Consider the following 16,727-nt stretch of genomic DNA (forward strand, 5'->3'; position numbering starts at 1 on the left):
CGGAAGATGCCAGCTCTTTGCTGTCGCTTCTTTTTTGACTCTAGAAAAATAGCAGTTCTGTTATAACAGGATCTGCCACAGCAAGCCTGTTTAGATGAGACCAGGGAGAGGGGAGGAAGAAGAAGAAAAATAACAGAACAGCTCTGTTACAACGGGATCTGCAGAGCAACCCCCTTTTCGACAGGACAAGGAAGGGGGGAAGAAGAGGAAGAAGAAAGGCCACAGCAGGTCAAAATGTTTTTGACCCAGGGGATTTGAAACTCATATTTATCTTGTGAATCATGTGTAGGTATTTGCACACCTTACCGTGGTAGTAGGGCATGGCACCCTTAAAGGGATCTCATGCCACCCCAAGATGCGGGGACACCCTGGATGAGAATTGCTGGTTTAGCAAAAAGGGAAAGTAGACATGAGAGGATAGGGTTTGAAGTTGGCTGCTGGTGAAAAAATATGAATGTGGATCTTCCATAGCAGGGGGAACAGAATAGAACGGACCACAGTCCATCAGTCTTGGTTTACTTGGCTTATACTGTGTTTACAAAGGTTTGTTTTTTTTTATTTGGGGTCCCAGTTCAGTAGATATGTACAGCTTCCTGAGATCTTTTACTGACAGTATTAAGATGCTTGGAAAAGGTGTGGAGTTGGCCGATTTTTCTTTCTATATTTACAGTATCAAGCAGTTGCTTTACAAAATAGTTTGGTATTTAAGGACATTGGAATGGTTTGCTCTTTCGGTATAATTGTGTGTAGGGGCAGAGAGGAGTGTTGTTCATTTGGGAGAATGTCATGGTGATTGGCAATTTGACGTTAGAGACTTGCACTGCTGCTTCAGTCTTTTTTCAAGTGTGATGGCCTTGCTTGGATATTGAATTGTTTGCTTTTGATTGAATAAACAACCCCATTTTCCCAGTGATCTGGTTTAATATGCTACGGGGGTTGTTTTGTAAAGCTTTAATTCCTGTCCGACGGATTGCTGTGCAGGGTCTGGCATTGCTGGTTGCAGCCATGGTGAGAAGTGCTTTAATGGAACTTAAGCTCCACTCAAGGGACTTTTCTTCCAAAATCTTTAATGACTCTTGGGAAACAGAATCCAAAAGAAAAGACCTGAGTAGCCTTCTCTACTTCTGAGCTAATTATGCAATATGGTTAACTTTAAACTGCTAGACATAAGATTTAAGCTGAGGGCACTGATTAACATTCATGGTGTGTGCAGGACTAATATAAACAAAGTAACAGATCTTCCTGGAAAGGCCTATACTTGGTGTTTGGGAACTTGAATATTTAATCTTTTTCCTGTTTTTGCTTTTATTTTTAGATTTTTATTTTGCTAAGTGCTCATGATGGCTAGTATAAAGGGTTTGAGTTATTGGCTTTGGAAGCCAATTACTCCACTTAACTTCTTGGAAGATATGAGGTCTGATGGAGAGACAGTAATGGGTGTAGAGAAGGGCAGGATATATAAGAAAAAAATTGGTTGTAGCAGAAGGGAGGAAAGGAGATTGGATATGAAAAGGAGATGGCATATACTGCATTGATTGGCATGAAGGCATTCTTTTTGGGTAATGCTTGAATATTCCTGCTCACTACCAGTAGGTGTTGCTGTATGTTCTCCCTTAGAGAAATCTCTTTTTTCTAGAAGAAGACGGGGATGATGGAAAAAGCAGTGACTTAAAAGAAAAAACTATGAGTAAAGTAGAAATATATCTTAAAATTAAATGTGTTGTGCTATGATAAAAACTTTCACTGCCACTGTTAATAAAACATGTCTATCAGTGGGTCCAGATTATATATTATGTTTTGACTATTTAAAAATGTATATGTTCTTTAGTTGTCATATTTGCTTTGGTTTGCCACTTTGGAGAGGTTATCTCAGCTTGTGTGTGTTTAGTACAGTTTTTTCTGTAGGGATTTTGTCTGTTCATGTCTAACTATTTTCTATACGTGAAAAAGGCAAAATCAGTGAACCTGCCAGTAAATGAACTTTAAAACTTTCTGAGTTTTTAAAATGTTTTTATCATTTAGGAAATGATTTAATATTGCTACTTAAAAGGAGTTTCTCTCCTGTCTTACTTATTATTTAACTTTGGTTTCTTTGCTATTTTTGATTGTGTGTTTAAAAGAAAAAAATTCTCATCCAGAAAAAAATGTCGTCTTGCCTCTTTTTCTTGCTTTTTTGTTTTGTAGTGGAGAAATAAAGGTTTTCCTATGAATTCATATCAAATCTGTACAGAAGCAAGTTTCAGGCTTATCCCCATATGTTTCATCTCTTCAGTGTTAGCAAACAGTGATTAACAAACATTTTGAACTTTTATTTTCAGAGATGCCAAATCCTCAGCCCCAGTAAATGTACAACTGTGTGCTTACTCCATTGATTCTTAACCATTGTGTCATGGCATCCTCGGGTGCTGTGGATCTTTTCAAGGATGTCACGTGTTGTTATGCAGTGGTAGCACTTTTAGATGTGCAAACATGATTCACAGCATTAAACTCAGATTTTTCAAATTGGAATCCATACTGTTAAAAATATTCTGACCTGTTGTGGTCTTTCTGAGTTCTTTGCCAGAAAAGGATTGTTCTGTTGTTTTTCCCTAGTCAAAAAAGAGTGAAAACTAAGAGCTGGCATTTTCTTAGGGGTGCCTTGAGTCATTCGGGATTGCTCTGAATCTAAAAATCACTGGCTTAGTTTGAATGAAAATCAGACCCTTGGGCTCTTCTAATGCCTATTACATTTTAGTGGTATTTGTTTTCTTTCTCCACCCCCTCAGCCTCAACAATGTAAACTCCTGTATGTTTTGTAACACCACTGTTTTCAACATGATTTTCTAGGAGCCTTCTTATCTTGTGTTTTCCACAATTAAGAGCTTTAACACATCAGTGCACTTGCTTAAAGTATTATTTTTTAAGTAATATTTTGAATATAGTGTTGATTTCCTTTCTTTCGCAGGGTGGTGAAACCAAGCCATTAACCATCCTGCTGCAAAGAAAAAATGATACTCTGGGATTCAATATTATAGGAGGACGACCCAGCCAGGTACCCAATTTCTTTTTTATTGTGCAATGGTATTTTAAATTAATAAATACATTATAAGTTACAGTAGTAGTAATAAAAAAAAGTCTGCACTTCTACATTGAATTACATCTTGGAGCTGCACTGGATGAAAATAGATACAGAATATGCCCCCATTTTTGTCATATATGTTTATCGTTAGACTTACTATTTTTAGGACCCAATCTGCTTGAGGACTGGAGCGGCCCCTTTTCTAAGGAAAGAGCTTGTAATACCTTTAGAACAAACCTGGGGCTGATCTGCAGTTGGAATGGATGTGAGTAATCTGTGTTCATGCCAGTTGTACCATTAAAGTCAGTGGGACTACTCAGAGGAGTAACTGTTGCAGGTTTAAGCCCCTGGAATTACATGAAATATTCTTAGACAAGGTTCTTTGTGTGAAACTGATATCTTTTATTAGACCAACTTAAATAGTTGGGAAAACATTTTTAGCAAGCTTTCGGTTTAAAAACCCTTTGTCAGGCTGAGGAAGCCTCTAACGAAGGGTTTTTAAACCTGAAAGCTTACTAAAAATATTTTTTTTCCAACTATTTAAGTTGGTGTAATAAAAGATATCAGATTCACCCAAAGAACCTTGTCTGCCTATGTCCTTAGACCAACATGGCTACAACATATACCCATGAAATATTCTTGATTTCTTTTCCCCATTAAAAGGTGAGATGAACATTTTATTCTCTAGCTGAGCTCTCTGTATAATAGTTTAAGTCAGGGGTATCAAACACATCCAGTCCTGCGGGCTGGAGGAAGAGCACAGGGCTGGTCCATTGGTCACACTGGTCCTACAGACCAACCCTGCACACCAGAGCCAGCATGCTCCTTAAATCAGCCCTATGCATCCCTTGGCTCCAGCCCCTTGTGCCACATGCAGCATGCACTGGTTCTGATCCCACATGCTGGATGAGACACATGGGACAGGGCTGGTTTGGGGCACATAGTGGTTCTAGTGCATGGGTCTGGTTCAGGGCATATGCTGCATGCAGTGCCTGTGCTGATGTGGCCCTGTGGACTGGATCTGGTACCTGGGGCTGGCCTGTGGGCCTGATCTGGATTGGTGCATGCATTGTGTGCAGCACACGTCCCAGATTGCTCCTGTGAGCCGTTTGCAATGCGTGCCCCACACCAGCCTCACACTATGCATACAGTGCCTGCACCTGGTCAGCCTCGTGCATTGCATACAGTACACACCAGACTGGCTCCATGTGCTTGCTGCATGTGGTGTGTGGGGCCAGTCCCAGGCCCATAGGCAGCATCAGAGGCTGGATGATACAGCTCCTCAGGCTGCAGGCCATCTCTTTGACACTCCATGTCCAATAGAATGTCCAATAGTTGATTGTTTAATGTAATCCTTCTTGTACACACATTCAATTTTTTTTTTAATCTGAATTGTATTTTCCACCTATCTTGTATCCTAAACCAGCCCGCTCCTAGCAATTACTATTCTTGGTTAAGGAGGACATTTAGAATAGAATATCAATCTCTCTCTTTTACCTTTATTCTTATAAAAGTATTTAATCAAGATGTCATGTTTTTTGAAGAGTAAACAAACTCACTAAACTGGGAAATTAGTAGTTGATTAAAATACTTGATAGAATTTAATTACAATGTACTAATCAGGTTTATAAAATATGAAAACTAACCGGTTTTTAGCAGGAAAATATAATTGGGGGGTGGGGATCTCCATGCTTGGTCTACGACTTTTCTGTTCTAAAGGTATTGTTAATGGTGCCAAGGAGTTCTCATTAGCACCACAGCCTAAGTAGTACAGTGCCTACTCTACAGAATTTCACTGTTATGCTGTTAGGTAAATAAGAAGACTTGCAGGTATTGTGTGCCTTTTATAAAGAAGTCCAAGTTAGTTTGTAAGTTTTCTTAGTGGAAATGATAATACTGTGGGAATCTGAGAGGTGGAATGTATATACTGCAATATATAACACATTTTCAATGCCTTAATGACAAAGTCCATCAAATCTCTATTTCGGTTAGTAGTGTGATTTCTGTAGTTCAGGGTTGTAGAAAAATTCAGGGTTTTACAGAGAAAAACATTGCTTTTGACTTTATTGGGCTTTCCTATTTTGAATTTTCTTTGCTACTCTGAGGGTGCACTTACATGTGCACATTACTGTGGAATAGGTTAATTAGCTCTGCAGTAAGGTGTCACCATCTGTGTGTGTACCGGTGTTATGGCGCAGTAAATTAGCTCTGCCATAAGACAGTACTGTCAGGGATAGTACAGTACTATTGTACGGCAGAGTAATTTACTGCACTGAAAGGCACGTGAAGACACTGACAGCTGGGTGTAAATTGCACCCAGGCAGCAGGGGGGTAGACTCCTGCCTGCTGTCTAGTCATATGCCTCTGCACTTTGGGCACTCTCATGCCCCGGCCAGCCCCTCTACTGCTTGATCCCACTACTCGGAGCCTGGGGCTGACCCCTAAAACCTTGCTGCCAGTCCAGGCCTGCCCACCTCTGCTCAAACTGTTGCTGTCCTGTGTAGACACTGCACCTAGGAACAGCTGACTGTGGCTCAAACAGCTCTGGAGTTCATAGCGTCACATTAACTGCATGTGTAGATGCACCCTCAAGTATTTACTTAGAGGTAGCTTATATTGGAAAAAGTTTTGGTGCTGGAAATATTAAGCTCTAATTGATTTTAATGAAAGCTTTAAATATTCTAGAAAATTGAAAGGGAAGTGATAAATCCACTAAGGTTCTTAGGGCTGTCTAACAGTGGTGCTCAGCCTATGGCCTGCAGGCTGCATCTGGCCCCCAAAGTGACTGGATCTGGTCCATGACTTGGGGGATCAGTGGCAAGCAGATTAGCCTGCCATATCCCCTTCCCTACCCAGTGCTGTGCCATTAATCCCTTTTGCTGTCTGAAGCTAAGCTCTCTTCCTACTTCTCCCCACCCTCTGATATTGGCATTCACCCCTCTCCCCTCTCTACCTCTCTCTCTCTGTCTACTGGAGGAGAGTGGTAACTCCATGGTGCTGCTAGATCGTAAGCACGTGGCCCAGCTCACCATTCTGAAGGGTTGAGCTCCACTGATCTCTAAAGATAAGTAGATATTGTTGATTGGAGGAATGGCTATTATGTAGAATCAGCTGCCATCAGTTTGGAGGAGAAGGAAGTTGGGTGCAAATTTATGGAAGGAGGTCAGAACATTGGATAAAATGAGTTCCAGTTCACCTTATTTTTGAATCTTGGGTGTGAATTCACAATTTGATTATTTTCACTCTAACTGTAGCAACTGTGAATGCTGTGAATGGATTATTAGAGTTCAGTCATTCTCAGATATCAAGCATAAGGGGGATGTGACTCAACATATCTAACGTCAAGGGAAGTAGCAGGATGACTGAAGACTGAGTGGCATTAAGAGATTATTTTTGTTACCAAAATACAAATGTCAGCAGTGTGTCAAGAATTGTTAAGTGCCAAGATAAAAAGAGCTTGTGCTCAATTTGAACTGCAGGAAATCTGTTTGTTCATGTTCTTCAGAGAAAAATGGTGTGTGAGTGAACAACTGCCGTAGCTTATGCAGAAGGGCAACACCTCAGTTATGCTGTTGATTCTGCAAATGACAGATTTTTTTATGCCAAAGATTTTATTGTTGTATTTATCAATAGAATACAATCTTTTCCTCTTGCATTAGTGTGCACTTCTCTGTGGTTTAGGGAATAAGCATGTTTGTTTGTTTGTTAGATTTACATACAACATGCATCTGTATGTAAATCTGTATTTCATTTTGTAACGCATAGGAGTTTTTTTTCCATTGTTTCCCCCAGAGATGTTTTTCCCATTTTCAATGGGAAAATTTTTCTGGAAAATTTTCTAATGCCCTACATTTAGCATGTTCATTTGACTTGTGTTTTGTAAACAAAACTAAAAAAGTACCTCCATGTTACTTTTATGTCCCAATAGCCACAAGTATATTAAATGAAATATTTGATTAGGAAAATAATTAAATACAGCACACTTAATGTGGTTTAAATGTTATATTCAAACAAATTAAAAGCTTTATGTGGAAAGAAATTATTTTATTGGAATACTTGTAAGACTGTAAAGACAATACACAATAGCATGCACTTCCCTTACATTGTTTGTTTAAAATTAAGAAAAAAAAACCAAGGCACTGAAAACTGTTGACACGCTAATTTTAGCACACCCAAATAACTGTGCGTGATACAGGTCAGTCGCATCTCATGTGGGGGTTACGTTCTAAAGTCAGCGTGTAAGGCGAAAATCGCATATAGTCAAATCATGTATTACCGTGCCAGGGATTTGACTAGCGGTGACCGCCTCTGCCTCCAAAACCTCCTGCCGCCGCCGCGGAGCCATGCTTAGAGCTGTGCGGCCAGCGGCAGCAGCGCAGCGCATGGTGGTGATGGGGATGGCTGTGTGCTGCCCGGCCACCACCACGCTGCCGCTGCTGCCCGGGGGCCAGCCACACAGCTCCGGGCACGGCTCCATGGCAACAGCGGGAGGTTTTGGAGGCAGTGGCCATCACCGCCATAATGGGCCTCCAGGTAAGCGGCAGCGCCGCGTGCAAACTCAAGCCCCCCCTGCATATAGTTGAATTTGCACAAGTTAAATGCACGTATGATGCGACTGACCTGTATGCCGTGTTTTTCCACTCATCTACTTCAACAGAGTTTAATTCTCTTCCACTGAGGTCATTGCGGCACCTCCAGTTTCACTGTCACTATGTGTAGAATCACTTGCACTACTTATTAGTTCATTGAGGCAAATCTGATTCAGAACTACTTGAACCACATTTTCTTTTGCTAAAGGATGGTTTTACCAATGAGTCTATGGGCAAAGGCAGCTTATCATCACACTGCATCTTCTTCACTAATTGTGCTTCTGACTAATTCCCCAGAAGCAAGAGATTTTGAGAAATAGAGACAAGCTTAGTGGTGCTTTCATTTGTTAGTTTTTTCCTCTTTTTTGTCTTGATTGAGCTGAAAGCCTTTCACTTCTGTTCACAAGAAGCTGCTGTTGGTGGAATGCTTAGGATCCTTAGAGCAATCCTGGACAGCTGTTGGATGTTACTGTATCCCTTCTACCACGTGAGAGGAGACATATTCTCTGCTGCCCACCAAATGATGTCTTTGCTCCAAAGTTTTTCTTTTGTGTGGTATTTGGCAATGTCTGTCATCACAGCTATTTTGTCGATGTTGGAGACATTCTTAGCTACTTCCATAATTGCATCGAGAGCAGTTAATAATTAATCTTCTGCTAAATGTTGTCCTCTGTTTTGAGGAACCAAAAGGTTTGCTGCCAGATGAACCGGATGAGAGCAAAACTCAGACCTCTTAGGAAACTTCTTTGTTTTGGATAGAGGTGAAGAAGTCAAAAGCTCAATTAGACTTTCATTCAGTTGTCTGAATATCTCTGGAATATTTGAAAGGCTTGGTGTTATCTCTTTCAAGTTTCTTGATAGCCACTGAAACTGTAGTAACAAATTGAATGCTCCTTGAACTCAAACTTAGAACACGTTGTCTAGAATCTGCTTCCGAATGTTTGCGGGAATAATCTGGGATATTGTCTCATCTATTGAAGCACACTGCAAACAGTTCTTTGTGTGCAGCAAACTATGTAAACACTTTGTAGCTGAGCCCCATCTAGTTTCTTTTGGCAATAAAAGTGCGCTTTACTTCCCCTGCTTCGTTTTATGTAATTTCTTCAAGGTCTGATTAGTAACATGATGACTGTTGAATACCTTCACAATTGCTTTGCAGTTTGCCAATATTATCTTCACTGTATTCACACTTACTGTGTCCCTTTGCCAGAAGATTCAACCCATGAACAAGACAGCCAGATACTATTAAATGAGGATACTTTGCCTTTAATATTTGCCATGCAGCTTTCATGGTACTCGCATTATCAGTTAGAAAGGCTTGTACTCTGGAGGGACCTGTACTTTTGATCTCTTCACTCAGTAATTTGGCGATGTATTCACCTGTATAATGAGAAGATTTGGTAACAGTTGCTTTCAGAAATATTGGTTCAGGTATTGCTAACATAATGGTCAATAAAGGATTTCCTTGTCAAATATCCATCCATCTGACATCAGTTAGTGATTCTGCTTGATCAATCCTTTGAATAACTATTGTTTGAACTCTGTCATACTCTCTATCTAAGAGAAAATGTGATAAATGATAATGTGATGGTAACTTATATGATGGGCAAACTAGTTTGTAATGTTCCTTCCAGTATTGATTTTCAGTTATGGAAAGAGGTGTACCACTTGCAAATATAGCTCGAGTTAATGTCCCATCTTCTTTTTCTTGATCTTCTTTGGACATTTTGTCCACAAAGCTTGATAAAAAGCTTGACTGTCTTGAACAGCTACTCATGGTGGATCTAGTGACAGTGATCTTGAAAGCGAGGATCCTGCTTCTTCTTCCCCTGGATCTGGCAGCTCAGCATTTTCATTTTCCATTTTTTTTGCAAATCTGCTATTTCACTTGAGCTACCAAGTTCCTGCAGCAAAAGGGGGAAAAGATTTTATTTTAGCCTATTCTAGTCTGGCCTCATCCATCAGAAGGAGAAGCAGCAGGGAGCTTGCTTTCCCCCTCCCTGCCAGAAAGAACACTCTGCTGCTCAACTTGCTGCTCAGTTGCCCTGAGACTGCAGAGCCAAAGGGAAGTATAGTTTGGTCTCTGCCATCAGCCAAAGGACTAAGCTTGCTCTGCTGGGTTGAAACAGTTAACTAGTTATCTGTTGTGTAATTAAAAAAAATATTGTTAAGCCTAAGCCACTTTGGGTGCATAGTGCAAGCAGAAAAGCAGGATACGTATATTTTAAATAAATAGATAAATAATAGTCCAGAGTTGCATTAACAACTTTTAAAATTTTAATGTTTTAAAACAATATAGATGTTAGTCTATGCTGTGTGTTGTTTAACATATTAATTTGTTTACTTGCATAGGATTCCTGTAGTAGACTTTTCTCAGATTATGTTGTTCCACCACTTTGTTGTATTAGCTTTCTGCATATGGCTTGTATACTTTCAGGATGGTTTTTACATGTTATTAAATATTTCTTCATTCTTGTTGCATTGTTAGCATACTCCTGCCCGCAATATTTACACCTACCAACTTTCTTCCTTTCTTCAGTTACTTGAACTTCACTATAATGATGCCACACACTATTTTTTTCTGATTAGACATTATTATGACTACTTCAAACCAAAAGCACTAAAAATCTAACAGTTCTTATGCAAACACGTCCAACTTCCTCAACTCAAGAAAAGAAATGAGATGCTGCTCTGTGTGTTTGAACTGAAAATGAAACAAAAAATTAATCACAGTTTTAGTTTTGGTTTTGCTTTCACTTGCAGTCTGAGATGAAATAAGAATTTTAGCTGTGGTTTTGATATGATCTGCACAGCTAATTATGTGAATTCATAACTTTATTTTTGGTTTGGATTATTATGTGAGTGTATTTACCCTCCTGTTTACAAATCAATAAAACATATATGTACTCTCTCACACACTTCCTAGCGGTAATCACCTGAAAAACATTATTTACAGCTTTGAAACTGCCAAGCTTGCCTAATATTGTACTGGCATCCATTCATTGTTACTAATGAATTTTATGAAACAATGAATTTTTAGAAATGGAAAATTTCCCATGGAAAAATAAAGCACTGGAAAATTTTCTTCTCCACATCTCTGGTTTCCCCCCATTTTGCCCAGAAAAAAATAAGGTCAGAGGTTTGTATGTTTGTTTCAAAGGATATGAAATGCTGTCTTAATTAGACACTGTTAAGATCTCATTTTTCCTGGCTGGCTCTGGGAATTATTCTGGTGTACACATGGTGGAGACTGCCACAAGGTGTGCTCTGAGGACCTGACTGGAAGTCCTGTAGGAAGTGTACTGAGGGCCAGAGAGATGCATTGGAGGCCCGGCTTTCAAACAGTACTGCAAACATTAGGGTAAACTACAGAAGCTACCTTACTTCCACAAATCCCACTTTCCAAGTTGCAGTTTTTGTGCTGCCTGTTGTAGATCTGTCTCATAGAATCCCCATGTCACTATTTTTGGATCCAGGTGGCAAGGATTTCCAAAGGATTGTGTATGCCTCGTGGTAGTGATGCTCAATTTCTGGTCTGTGAACTGTATTCAATCCCTGGAGCTGTCATCCCATTTACGGAGCTTCCCACAGGTCCAGAAATGTGTTGGCTGGAGAGCAGAAGCAGTGTTAATTGTTCCTAGAGCTGTGGCACTGCTGATGCTAATGCTTCTCTATTGCTAAATTTCTGGACTCATGGGGCGCACTGCTGTTCAGATGTTATGACCCTGCATGCCAGATCATGCCGGTATGCAGTCACTCCATGGCCATGTCTGCTGCTTAGTGTGAGCGAGTGTGTGGAATGATATTATAGCAGGGTTGCATACCGGCATGCTAGATTGCACTTGCGGACCAACCCTTCCAGTGGAATCTAGCCCACAGACCGGCCTCATGCCACAAACCCAGCCCACGGAGCCAGAGAGATGGGACATCAATGCCCTATGGTATACAACGCAACATCTAACAGTGGCAAATTGTGACACTTTGGTTCTACCTAATTAGCAAAAAGTCAGTAGGATCCCTCATGCAATCATAATATAAGTCCTTTTTTGTATTCTAACTGCCCCCCCATGTATAGTTTTGTTTATTTAAAGTCTTCCCCCTTCATATGCTTGCAGCTGAAATGGATACTTGACAGGCCTGTTTATCACTTTGAAACACTGAATTTTTTGTTTGTGGCTTACCCTGTATTTTGTGCCTTAGAGGCTTTAAAGAGGCTTTTAAGGCAGGGGTGTCAAACATATGGCCCATGGGTTGCATCTGGCTTATGGTACTGTTGCATCCAGCTCACTGGCAGTCCAGTGGGTTACTAGAAGTGTGTGTACTCGGTTCACACTGCCACATGGCCCTGGCACTGCCACAGTGTGGCTGCATGGAACTGCGTTTAGGCAGCCGCATGGAACTTCAGGCAGTCAGCAGTGTCGGGGCTATGTGCCATTGCGGAGCTAGGGGCATGTGATGGCATGGAGTCATGGTCAGGAATTGTGGAATGGTGGGCATTCATTGAGATGGAGCTGTGGCTGGGCAGCAACACAGCATTTGGGTGGTGGTGTGGAGCTGGGGAGCTGTCGCTCATACTAATTCTTGTGTTTGTGTTGCTGCACACCCCTGGCTCCAGCTTTGTGCGGCCCGAATGCAGTTTTGTAGCTTGTGCCTTTGGTTTTCTGCCACTGTCTGGCCAGAGTTCAGCACTGCTGCCTGGTTCAGGCTCCTTGCTGATGCATGCCCCTGGTTCTGTGCTGCCTGAATGTGTCTCTATGCAGCCACATGATCCTGGAGTCACTTCTGCCCTAATGTGGCCCCATGGATCCAGCCTGGGAGGAGCCCCTGACAACCTGGGATTTGGTCTGGAAGGGGCTGCAGCAGTCCGTATCTGGCCCCACGGCCTGGGGTGAGTTTGATAGCTCTGCCTTAAGGTATGAGAGGGAGTTAACAGCAGGAAGTGTTTTTCATTCTTTTCTCTTGTACTAATGCAGCCCTGTTTTATTTTGCAATTTAATTTTTACCTGTTATAGAACAATCAGGAAGAATCTTCCAGTGAAGGAATTTATGTCTCAAAAATTTTGGAAAATGGACCTGCTGACAAGGCAGAAGGCCTGCAGATTCATGACAAGATCATGGAGGTAAGATGAGGAACAACATGTTAATCTAATAATGGCAGACTAACCATGCATTTGAATTAACACGTAAGTGTGATGGTTTGTTACATCACAGAGGGGGGCAATTTTTCTTGATTCGTGTGTGATGGCATGAATCAACTGAACTGATAGAATCCTTTTAGATGAAAAGATGCATAGATTTCCCTAATAACTAACCAAGTATGTACATGTGTTAATATAAAGATTAAGTTTTTACCAGGAAGAGCTGTAGTGTAGAAAGTGAACAACTAAACAAAAGTGGCATTTCTGGTTTTCTTTGTGATGTGTGAAGAGGAGAGACAAATGGTTCTTCACAAATTCACCATTTTTATGTGAAGTTGCTTTTAGTTCTGAAGAAGTGGTATTGCTGTTTTGCACTTGAGGCACTTCAAAGGATCTGGGTTGATAAATGGTGTTGGGGAACTTCTTTGAACAGCCTGAACTGCTCTTTTCTTATATGTGATCAACTTAGTTGTGTACCTGTTTTTTTTCCACCTAAACCATTGCAGGTCTTCCCCATTCATAAAATAAGCTATTATGGTCATATTAAAATCTCCTTGTGTGTGTGTGTGTGTGTGTGTGTGTGTGTGTATGCATACATACACACACGCACACAACTTTGTATATACATTTACTAACGGGAAAGTGTTTGTCTTAAAAAGACAAAACTAGAAACCCAACCTGAAGCTGTATTGAAAGTGTTTTTTTTTAACCCTGCCAGTGATCTGTAAACATAATTAGCATTATAAAAGATGCAGCAATGTATGTGGGAAAAGTTGTTACTGAAATGGGTCCCTAGCTGTGCTATGATAGTCGAATTTTAGGTCACAGCCTTTTAATCATAGCACTTAACTGTGGCTGCTATGCTTGTTTACCATTGCTTAGTGTGGCAGCATTTTGGCCTTGAAAGTACAGAAGCATGGTTTTAAGTTGTTAGCTAAACAAGAAATTTCGAAACAGAACAATAAAAATGTGGATCAAAAGATTGATACTCAGTAATAGGTGTCCTACGTAATTTCATCATTAAGGAGTAGATAGCAGCATGGCATGTGTCAAAGTTGCTTGATTGCTAGTATTGCTCTCAGTGGAGGAATCCTAGAGCAGTATGCCAAACAAGATTTTTTGTTTTTGCAGTGTGGGGCACAGGTTCTTGAACTGAGTTATATACTTGTTAAGCAGGGTGGCTGAAGTTAAGCTGAACTTGCAATGTTGCTTTTATCTACGTGGATATCAGTTATCATTTTTTTCTAGCATCAGCACTATAGCCAAGAAAACAGAAATATATTGTCCTCTGATCTTAACATTTCACTCTTCATGTGCTTGCTAAAAATTGAACTGCCATAATGTTTTATGCATTTACTGAAATCTTTTTGCTTGTTACGGTTTTTTCAAGGTATTTCTGTTTTAATGAAAAAGAAGGAACTACATGAAGGAAAGATTACATAGAGCAATGTTAAAGTATAATGACTCTTCTTGTAATATCTGCTGTTGAGTAAAGCTAGATTTTTTTAGACTTTCATGTATAAATTAATAAATACTGGTATGGGGGGATTTCAGTTCCATGTGAAACTGACTTCCGTAAAAATAAAATTAAGCAGAGATGGGGTTATGCTTCTTAATAATTTTATGCTGCTTGGATGAAGGGAGATCTTTTTGGCATCATAACACTATATACCACTTTAACTTAATAATACTTTTTTTTTGTATTCTGGAAAAGGATTTTAAGAATATCCAGGAAGATCTCAGAACAGCTAAACTGTTTATTAAAAACATTGAATGAAATAAAATGGAGAAATAAGGCACCATCACTCTTTCTAACTGTATTTGAAGCAGTAACTTTCTGTATTGCGGTGACCTTGCCCCTATAAACATCAGGAGTCAAAAGGTTGAAATTTACTTTGGCAATGTGTAGCTATCGATGTCTTCTCACACTGGAATGCCCTGAAAATCTGTACTCTTGCTATTTAAAGGATCAACATGAATATTTCCACTGTGAGGAACTGTGCCAGACGGTGTGTTTTTTCACGCATGTCTGCAGATACACAGAATGAGAGTGAGTTTTGGTGAGGAGTAGATGGAAACCAGATTTCTCTATTTTTGGTTTTTCTACAGTCATTCAGCGATCAAGTCAAATGGATAATAGTAGGTGCATGTTTTAAGAGGCTGTTTTGCAACAATCAAGTGCCAGAAGAGTTTATGTAGATTAGTGACTTTGTAATGACTTTAATCAATTATTTGGCATTGGAATAGATGCCATTGGCATTGGAAAAGCCCAGTGTAGCTTTTAACAGCGCTTTGCAAATGGGACAATGTACAGAAATAACCCATTAAATTAGCAAAACATTGGTATCACTGTCTGTTTTTGAGTCATGTGGCTAAATAAAAAAGGTGATTTGTTTTAATGCTCCATCAGATGCTTGACAAATGTTAGTTGCATATGGTTGACAAGGCGAGCTTGTGCAAATTTCAGGTGACCATTCAAAGGATTAATGAATTTCACAGTAGTGTGACACTGGCACCTGGAATTGTGAATTGTGACAGATTTAACAGACACTCTTCACTACCCATTGGTCACAACTGAATGCAGAAGAAACTTTGTTTAATAATTGCAAGTGTATTTGCAAGGAGGGCAAGATGAGAAGTCTGAATTCTTTGTCAAGGTGTTCTCTGTAAGTGCGAGGAAAGGTGATACAGAATGCCTGATGTCTTGAGAGGATAGTGAAACCAGTGTACCTGAAGGGCGAACAGTATGATCTATACTTTTTTTACTGGCTGAGAAGTACTGGCATTGCATGGACTTGAGTTTCAAGTTTGCTGTCTTTGTATTCCAGAAATTGAAAAATTCAGTAGATCTCTGTTAGTTAATACTAGCTCATAGTGAGTATAGAGGGGACCCTCACCAACAGGAATTGCATGGCAACAGTCTGATGACTAGTTGAAACCCAGCATTTTCTGTCAGCGGACATATTTCTGCCACGGTTTCATCACTGGACTCTCTCAGGCCTTGGCGTTGTTGCTATTCTCTGTGGGGTAGTAGATTTCTGGGTGTTATATTTGTATTTAAGTTTTATTTTGTTTAAGAAGTTGATGATGACAGTGTTGTCTTAGCATAGCATGTTTTTTACAATACCTAAATCTGTCCTTAAACAGTGCCATTACAAAAAGCACTAAGGCAATTCCATCTTGCAGGAATCTCAGGACAACCCCTTTGCCTATTCGTTGCTCAGTTACCCAGGGAACAGCTCTGCCTCAAGACAGAGGAGATAAAGGCAGAGAGCTAACCCTTCTACTGCTCTCAGTTATTTCACCCAAAGAACCTGCATGTAGTGCAGCACTGCCTTTAAGATGTTTTGCTGTACACATGGTATGAAAAAGGACTTATAAAAAGTGTAACAGTTCTGTGACTCCTGGCATAACAGCACTGGATAGTAGGTGTCCTAGGAAACTATCAGAGCTCTCGTGGAAAGGGAAAAGCATCTTTCTCTCTCCTGCTCTCTCCGGCAGTGTGCGCTAGCGGGAGGGAAAGGTTCTCTGCTGCTGAGAATTCATTGCCTTAAGGAAGGGGGAAGGGTCAGATCCAAGAGTACATAAGTAGGAGTGAATTTAAATAAATTCTTGCTGGGATCAGCGCAAGCACATTTGGAATGGTTGTGAATTAAAGATGTTCATGATATGACCTGTAGGATATGGGTAGTAGCAGAAGGATATTTAATTTGTGGCCATGTGGTTAAGTTCTGTTAGATTTTAAAAGAAGCTGACTTGTTTATAAGTTGAAGCTGTCTGGGCACATTGTGATAGAAGTTATACTTCAGAGACACTCCCTTACTTAGAAGACTAGAAATTGGGAGACAGTCCTTTGGCTAAGGGAGTTTGAGAGAATAAAGGACTGTTGAGGCTTGCCTGCTGCTCCACAAATAATTTGAATTGTTAAGTTCTCATTCATGT

The 16,727-nt window shown here is 40.2% G+C and overlaps 1 protein-coding gene across 1 annotated transcript in view; it reads left to right on the forward strand.

Annotated features, from left to right (window-relative positions):
- The first annotated feature begins 1,340 nt into the window (after positions 1-1,340).
- Positions 1,341-16,727, forward strand: part of PDZRN4 (PDZ domain containing ring finger 4) — a 392,096-nt gene continuing 376,709 nt past the window's right edge. Inside the window, exons 1-3 of the mRNA XM_014521705.2 lie at positions 1,341-1,430; positions 2,945-3,031; positions 12,660-12,767. Coding sequence (XP_014377191.1) covers positions 1,341-1,430; positions 2,945-3,031; positions 12,660-12,767 — 285 coding nt within the window. The remainder of the gene's footprint in view (positions 1,431-2,944; positions 3,032-12,659; positions 12,768-16,727) is intronic.

Source organism: Alligator sinensis, unplaced genomic scaffold (assembly GCF_000455745.1).
Source record: "Alligator sinensis unplaced genomic scaffold, ASM45574v1 scaffold147_1, whole genome shotgun sequence".
In the NCBI taxonomy this organism is placed as follows: domain Eukaryota; kingdom Metazoa; phylum Chordata; order Crocodylia; family Alligatoridae; genus Alligator; species Alligator sinensis.